The 8,886-nt window shown below is 46.2% G+C and overlaps 1 protein-coding gene across 1 annotated transcript in view; it reads right to left on the bottom strand.

Moving 5' to 3' along the window:
* Positions 1-442: 442 nt before the first annotated feature.
* LOC126852323 (neurogenic locus protein delta) overlaps positions 443-8,886 on the bottom strand; it is a 43,730-nt gene continuing 35,286 nt past the window's right edge. Inside the window, exon 6 of the mRNA XM_050597013.1 lies at positions 443-5,654. Within this exon, the coding sequence (XP_050452970.1) occupies positions 3,635-5,654 (2,020 nt within the window). The 3' untranslated portion in view covers positions 443-3,634. The remainder of the gene's footprint in view (positions 5,655-8,886) is intronic.

The raw sequence follows: 8,886 nt of genomic DNA, 5'->3' as shown, positions 1-8,886 counted from the left end.
GCAACGTTCCAGGGACGTATCGCACAAATGCAGTTTTTATCTTGTCTTACCTCCTTGAGCGCGACGACGAGAAGCACGAAAATAGCGATAAAGCGCATTCGAGTGATATCCTTTTTAGGCATCCCGGGCAATCTATCTCCTTTCACGAATGTCCGCGATTGCAGTTTTAAATAATGAAAGCTTATATAGTTCGGAATGAAAATCGCTCTCTTGACGGTGCTTCAATCGGAAAGTACTTTCAATGAAGAAAAAAATTTCAATTTTATCGCGCGAGAAATTTGTTACATTAAAAAAAAAAGAGAATTTCTCTCTCTCTCTCTCTCTCTTGTCACGACGTTTTTTATATTATCAATCTCGAGCATACTTTTTTTTGCATTGATGAATCTTTTTCGGATAATTAAAGGAAAAGCGGGAAAGAATACGACACAGAGAGTTCGTTTTTTAATGTATCATTATTAATCGTCCACTGTCGTTTGCGTGACATCGTTATATTGACAATTCATCTATATTTACACGTTTCACATAATAATAATATTAATAATATTAATAATAATCGCAATTGTATATTCCTACTACAAATATACAGATGTGCTGCGTGTGTGTCTGTGTATGTATACGCTGTGTTATCTTCTTGTTTTATACAAAAATGGGGCGGGAGGGGGATAGAAGTACGCGCCTGGGGGAAAAGTCTTCGCAATCTTCGTCGATATGTCTCGTCGCGAACGAAAGGCCACTATTCAATGGAGTACAGGAAGGGAGGAAAAGGGGGGAGAAGGGAAGAGAAGGATAGAGAAAGAGATGGATTATTTTTCCTTTTCGCAGAAGTACCGTTGGATATATCGTTGATACAAATAAAAAGTATTATGAATTCGGAAAATTAATGAAACGTGCTCGATGTTGAAGATCAGTAGAGAGGATGGGAGAAAAGATCAAGGAAGCAATAGATGGAAAAATATCGCAAAGGGGAATAATGGAGACCGTTCAACGATAGAGCGAGACATATCGAATCGTCCGAAGAAGTCTAAGTACAAAAAGAAATTACAGCTCTCTTTTACACAAATCGTAATTCGTACAACATAATTTCGCATTTATACGCATGCGCTTCTCATTCATCCGGAATCTCGTACGCGCGCGACGGCAGTTAAGGAAAATCGACGGGAGGAGGGAAAGGTTGTGAGGTGAAAGCCGGATGGATGATTTATACGTCCTTTTTTTTTTTGCGCCTCCACGCGCGAACAAGACCCGGAAAATAAGCCTGACTTAGTTGATACTTGCATTTCATTTATTTAATTATCATTATCTCGTAACAGGAACATCATCGAATCTTTGTTCGCTACAACTCTCTCTCTCTCTCTCTCTTTCTTATCGTACACATCACGCACACGCGCTTCTAACGCGTTAATATCGTCATCACTATTATCGTCGGCGCGCTAATCGCCGCTTATTAATTTTTTTTTACGCCATGTAAAATCGTCGCAATCGCAATCAGCAGTCATAAATAAATAATTATTAACCGTGTGACCAACAACACGCAATACACTCGTCACTTATCTATCGCATATTCGCGCGCGAAGTCAGCGAGCCGAAATAAGCGCGGACAGCGTGAAAATGATGGGGAGTTTTCACGAAAGCCGAATCGTGCTATTCCCGGAGAGAAAAGGGAGGACAATTTTTTTTCCCCTTTTTTCTTCTTCGCGGGAACCGATGCAGGTTGATTTTTCGCGAATTCGTCCATCCGGCGCGAATGATCGCGAATGGAAGACGGACGAATTCGCGAAACTTAAACTTTGATCTTAATTCGACCGATTCCTTCATACTTTCCAGAACTACATCCGGAAAGGGACAACGGTAGAGTCTTAAAGATGAAATCTAAAAGGCATCTGTAAAATTAGTCTTCTTTCTAAAGAAATCTTAATTTTTTTTCAGATTCTTAAGACGTCTCTACAATGTGTTTGCGTTGTCCGGGAAAAAATAGGTCGCACTATGATTAGACATGGGTGGAAAAAGATCGGTCGATTCGATGTTCCTTCGCATGACGATGATCAGTTTCTCCCCTCGAAACACCCCTCGCTGATTTCGGCGCCGAATCGCTTCGGAACGAATCGCATCGTCGTCGAAACGCCGTTGTCGACGACATCGGGTCTCTATTTCTCACTGTTCATTTTTTACGTATATATATATATTTATTTTTTATTTATATATATTTATATTTGCATAATTTATACACATGTCTATTCATTTGTCTGTTCAGCCGTACGTAGCGCGAATCTTTCATTAAATGTCGTCGTATTTGTATAGAGAATGATCGGAGGATATTTTGTAAGAAATAGATTACGTTTCTCGACACCCGAGGAAAAGCCGCGCACGATTATTTCGGTAATTTTCAAATCGGCGGACAAGTCTTCTTCATCCTATGTGTAACAGAGTTCTATATAATTCGATGAAAATATACCAAAGGACATGCGGATTTTCTTTTCTGTAGAATTTTTGATATTATTTTTGTATTTTTTTCTCTTTGCTATAAAATTCCTCGCATTCATTAAGAATTAGGAAATTACTCGTCGATCGGCGCGATTGAAATGACATTTCCGGATTAAAGGATCATCTTTCGTCCTTTTTCGTTCAAGTTGAAGAAAATTGTGGAAAACAGATATTCGAAGGACTTATGCTCGGTGCCACTCGACCAATTGGGGTTGTCGTCGAAACAGAGAAACCCAAAAAGTCGAGCAAACATTTTTCTTCTCACTAATTTTCCATCGAACTCGAATTGGTTGTCATTATCCTAAACTCCGAAAATTTATTTCGCGCCGTGCAACGAGAAAAAGGAATGCAACTAACCGTCGATTGAACTCTCTCGTTCGCAACTACGTATACATACCATGCACTCTCTCTCTCTCTCTCTCTCTCTCTCTCTTACTTCTTTTTCACCTCACTCTCTCACACGCACACATAATGGCTCGCTATCGCACTCTCGCTCTGATCGGCAGACCGAGAGCTCGGTCACGCAAATTTCAAGAAAAAAAAAAAAAGAAAAACTAATACCGGGAACAATGATAATGCGATACGAGTTGTAATAATATTAATAATAATAGCAATCGTGATAATACAACATAAGTAAATAACAATAATAATAAATTAGTTCTGTACAGAGTTTCGCGTTCGAGCATGATATAATATTAATACCTAAGAAATCGGGTCGGCGGCTATCGAGGAAACCGACCGATCCCCACAGCATCGCATTAATTCTTCTTCTCTCCATCGTCTCTCGATTGAATGTCTTTGTCGCCAGTCTATGTCGTTTTTTATTCCGGTGAAACAACGGGACGAAACACACTCGTTGTTGGCGGCACCGATCACGGATGCGCGACGTACTTTTCGCTTGCCAAGGTGAATTATGATCAAAAATTTAAAAAGAAAAGATAGAAAAAGAAAGAAAGAAACGTTCATAGGCATCCGCGAGACGGAGGCGTCGCGGCGGCGCCGCCCGAGAAAATCGAACGAGAAATCGAAGAGGATGGTCCATCAATTCACGCACACGCACTGGCTCTAAATCCCTCTCACATTCTTTCACCCTCTTTCTCTCTATCACTCTAAATGAAGTCTACTATATATGTCCGAAGTCCGGAGAACACTACTACACCTCTGTCGCGAGCGTCGCCGCCAGCGCGGCGTCATGCCTGTAATGATCGTCTATCACATACACACCGCAACTGCTATTGTCCGTGGCACCATTACTACCACTACCGCCACCGCTTCCCGGTGGACCGCTACTACCACCAGCGACGACGGTGATGCCGCCGATGGCTTCCGATATCGTTGTCGGCCTCTTCATAAGCGCAGCCTCCGCAGCGCTACAACAATTGTCCGTTGCATTGCCAGCAGCGAACACGGATGATCTCTTGGCGCTCTCTAGGACCCCGATGCCGAGGCCCAGGCCGAGACAATCCTTTTCCTTCTGATAGAGGTGAGCGGACGCCCGATGGGCGGCTGCTTCCGTGTTCAGTTGCTTCATTGTCCTCGTCGTCCGACCGTCCTGCAGCACCGGCTCCGGCTTGTAGCCCGAACACGAGCTGTCAAGCGTCACGTCAGTCTGAAACGACGAATCTAGATCGTCCTGCCGCGCCGTAGACGCGACGTTGTTCACGCTCTTGCTCGCTGTCCAGGTGTTTTTAATCATGTGTGCATCACCCGCGCCCAAGGCGCAGACACTACCACTGCCTGTGCCGATCAAGCCGCTACTGGCGCTGCTAAGAAGACCGCCGACGCTGCCGAGACCGTTGCTGAGACCACTAGCACCGCCGCCACCGACGCCACCGACGCCGATGGTACTGGCGCTACGTTTGCTCATACTACTGTGCACCGCGTTTCTCTCGTTCTGCAGTCTCGCTTCCTCATCAGCCTTTGCCTTTTCTCGATTCTGCCGTCTCTTCATGCACATCACCGCGACTGCGGCGAGCAGTGCAAAGGCTGGGACCGCCGTAGAGACGGTCGCGATTATCACCACGTGTTCCGTAGTCAAACTGGCATCTCTAGAGGCAACGTGCTTGGATAGATTGCCAGGCCAGTGATCCGAGGACGATTCAGCCGGCGGCGTTTTCGCCAGTCCGGCGTTTAAGATAGTAGATGCGGATGGTAAAACGGCCGGTGCTATGGCAGCACCCGCTTTATCACCACAGGTGTCGCCGTACCAATCATTCGGGCATTCGCATAAGAAACCGTTGACACGGTTCCGGCACGTGCCGCCGTTTTGGCACGGTGCACTTCGGCATTCGTCCACGTCCACGCTGCAATCCTTGCCGGTGAAGCCTGGCTTGCACGAGCAACGATAATCATTGATCCCGGAGATACATCTGCCACCGTTCGCGCATGGCTTCGCCAGACAGTAATCCACCTTATCCTGGCAGAGCCGTCCGACGTAACCCGGCACGCACTGGCAGCGGAAGCTGTTCACCTGGTCCACGCAGGTGCCGCCGTTCAGACACGGATCGCCCTGACAATCGTCCACGTTGATCTCACAATGCTCGCCGGTGAAGCCAGCCGAACAGGTACATCGATAACCGTTGATGTAATCCGTGCAGGTACCATTGTTCACGCAAGGATTCGGTTTGCACTCGTTGATCTGCGTCTCGCAGTCGGCACCGACGTAACCAGGCGGACAACGGCATGCATAACCGCGTACAGAGTCGTCCTCGCAGGTGGCACCGTGTTGACAGGGCGAGTCCCGGCAAGATTTCGTCGACGTCTCGCAGTGTCGGCCACGCCAACCGGGCGGACAGGTGCAACGGTAGTCGCGATGATATTGTTTGGATGACGACTCGGTGCCGTTGACGTAGCCTGAGGATGATTCTAGGATCGAGCAGGTACCGCCGTTCAGGCAGGGCTTCGTGTGACAATCGAAGAGCGGTGTCTGGCACTCGCTGCCGGTGAAACCTGACGGACACGAGCAGGTGTACAGGCCCTGACCGGTGTTGAAGCAGGTGCCGCCGTTCATGCACGGCTTATGATTCGTGCAATAGTTGAGATCCTGGTTGCAGAACAGTCCGCCCCAGCCCTCGTCGCACGCGCACTCCCAGGGTTTTTGGCAACTACCGTGAAGGCAGCCTGGATATCGGACGCACTGATTACACAGCGGACCCTTCCAGCCGTTGTGGCATCTGCAACAAAATGCGACGTGGATCCTTAGTAACGCTCAGACGCAGAAGGAATAAGAAATAAATCAAAAAGCTGACGCGTATCATATCTATCTACAATCAGTAAGGTAAATGGATGACGTATGTCACGTTTCTGCGAAAAGGCTGAATCATCCTCTCACGAAGATAAATCATTCTCTCCTAACTGTACATAACATCGAGCCTGTCCGGGATAAGGATTTAGTGAAGTTGTCGCGCGGATGGATGATCCATCGCGACGTTGGTATTATTAAATTGGGTTAAACTGTTAGCCATGTCACGTTGTTGTGACGGTGATCCGTGAAGTGAAGCTGGATCTCTGTACTTCAATACTTCAGAATTCCTACTCTTCTCCCCACGTTCCCTATCCTCTGTCGGTCACGAGGAGAATTTCACCGGTGACGGACGGATAGCAGTCACGGGCAGAAGAAGAAGAGGGTCGACGAAATCGCGGTGCATGAGGAAGGATTCTCGCGAGGGGAAGGAGGCGCGAAGCAGGGAGACAGAGGTCGGCGACGAGCATCGAAAGACGCGAGCGAACGTGTACGATACACACACGATACAAGAAGACAAGCGGGGACAGGATGACTGGAGAGAGAGACTTCTCGACATCGAGTCGAAGGAAGAAAAGATTCGCGCTCCGCACACCAAGAGGGAGAAAGCACCACGTTAGCGACAGAGGGAATATCTTAAAAGTGGATAAAGAGAATGAGAGAAAGAGAAAGAAATGAAATGCCGAGAAGGAAGAATGAAGAGGGTGATGCCAGGAGATGAGAAGGATATCGTCGGCCATTACATGCGGGGGTTATGCTTTACGAAGAACGAAGAAAAAGGAGAGAAAGATAGTGAAAGAGAAAGAAGATGGAACGAAATGAAAAGAGGATGCTATACGCCACACACATACGCACATAAACATAGTTACAGAGAAACAGCTTCACCATGAGCGCAGGGTGCACACGAGAAAGAGGAAGGGATATAGAAGGGGACCCAAGGTGGCGCGAGCGGGAAGAACCAGCCGCCAAAGAATGAGGGAAGGGGCCTGGGATGCGAGAGAGTGAGAGAGAGATAGTGCGGAGGACAACGGAAGGGATAGAAAGAGAGAGAGAGAGAAAAAGACGCGGGGACCGACGGCGCGGAGAGAGGAGAGGGAAGACCAAGAGAAGAGAAGGAGATAGAATTCTGACGGAGAGGTGGGGGATGAGTTGTCGAGTAGTATGTTCCCACGGTTCGAGCCTCGGCACAGCCGTTCAGTATGCGGGTCAAGGAAAGGTTACGCTCCTCTATGTCCGTGTGTGCGTGTGCGCGCGCGCGCTCGCGATGCCCACTCTACTACTCGCACATGTCGCTATACGATACCGTTCTCTCTCTCTTCGTCGCCGCGGCTCTATCGCAGTTGGAGAGAAAAAGAGAGTAAGAGGATGAAGGTATGGCAGGCGAAGGGAAAGGCAGGTAGAGAAAGATGAACGGAGAGCCAAGAAGACGAGACGGCGGAGGGAGGGGAAACTGCAGCCGTCGCATAACTATACTATTAAAACTCTACGGAGGAGAAAGAAAGATGGAGAAAACGCGAGCGCCGCGACCTGAGACGAATAAGATAGAGAGAGAGAGAGAGAAAGAGAGAAAAAGAATAAGAAAGAGTGCAAGGAGATATAGGATGGTGGTGGCGAAGGAAGAGGCGGTGAAAAACGGAACGAAGGGGGTTGAATGCCGACCGGACTGTGCCGTTTCTTCAAAGAGAGGAAGATGAAGGAGGTAACATCTACTACTTCTGTTTCTGCTGCTACGTTGACAGAAACAGAATCGCGACTATACCATAATTACCGCTGAGAGATAGGTCATGCACCATCGACGAGAGAGAGAGAGAGGAAGGGATGCTGCTTCGGCCGTTATGGAAATTCCGCGGACGCGATATGTGCGAGGGCTCGGTTAAATGTCTCTCTCGCTGGACAAGATGACAGAGGATGAAATCTCTCTCTCTCTCTCTCTCTCTCATCTTCTTCTTTTCCTCCGTCTCCCTTTTCTCTCCTCTCGTCGTGCCGTCGATGCGAGAATCGCGCCAGAGATTCGAGACGCGAGTGCGTTCTTTGACCTTTGTGTTATTACGCGGCCGGGATTTAAACGGCATGCCAAAACGATACATCGAGAAATCTCCGAAGATTTATGATTATACTTCTCGGATGAAAAACATCTGTGCTTATCATTGAAATATGTACAGAGAACATAAAATAAAGATTCATAAAATTGGGAACAGATTTCTCTTATATTAATTTAGTACAAATTAGAAATATATGCATCTAAATACGATAAGTATTTTATATTTTTATCTTGTTCTTTTTTTTTATACCGATATCGTTCGATACTCTCGCGCCAAGAGACGAGATCGTACATCGTCGTTGCATCGTCATCGGTATTCGCAACCGTCACACGCACACGTACGACTCCGAAATTTCAATGGAGGGACACGATGGTCACGATTCGTTCGCGAGCGCGGGAGCCCACGATATTCCCGAGACCTATCGTCTCAAAAAAAAAGAGAGAGAGAGAGAGAGGAACGATCGTTATCATCCTTTCCGAGTATATATACGAATATACGCCGCGTGACTGAAAACGAGCGTATCGTAACTCCATTCCCGCAATCTACGTAATTATCTATCGATCGAGGTGCGTTAGCTATTGTCCTGTGCATGTGTGGAGTACGATCAAGGTTAACGCGCCGATCAAATTCCGTTACACCCCGTGTAATGAAATTTTTATTCATCAGCTTTCGAAAGAATCAAGAGTCTCGAGGCTACGTAAAATCGACCAGCAACGGAGGTAACACATTCATTTGAGAAAAAGATGATATATGAAGCTGCCAAATATATAATTATCAAGGATTATTATTTTATTTTTAAAACTATAACAGAGTTGTGGGAAAATTTGTGAAATAAAAGTCACATTATATGTAGAGAAACTATGATAAGGAATTATAAGAAATTTTTTTTTTATAAAAACCTAAAGATCAGCTTTTATGTTGACTATTTTACATATTCTTCTATATTCTGCTATAAAGTATTAAAGTAAAATCATCATCATCATCATCATCAATTATTTATGTGAAATATATTCCTTTTATTTTAACATATCGTGACGTAAAGTAAGGAATACATCGCGAAGGAATTTTGCTGCAGTTTACTCATTTACTTCTCCGCAAGAATGCGGGAAAATATTCGTGACG

This window comes from Cataglyphis hispanica, chromosome 10, assembly GCF_021464435.1.
Source record: "Cataglyphis hispanica isolate Lineage 1 chromosome 10, ULB_Chis1_1.0, whole genome shotgun sequence".
NCBI classification, from domain to species: Eukaryota; Metazoa; Arthropoda; class Insecta; order Hymenoptera; family Formicidae; genus Cataglyphis; species Cataglyphis hispanica.
This window is presented reverse-complemented; position numbering and strand designations above follow the sequence as displayed.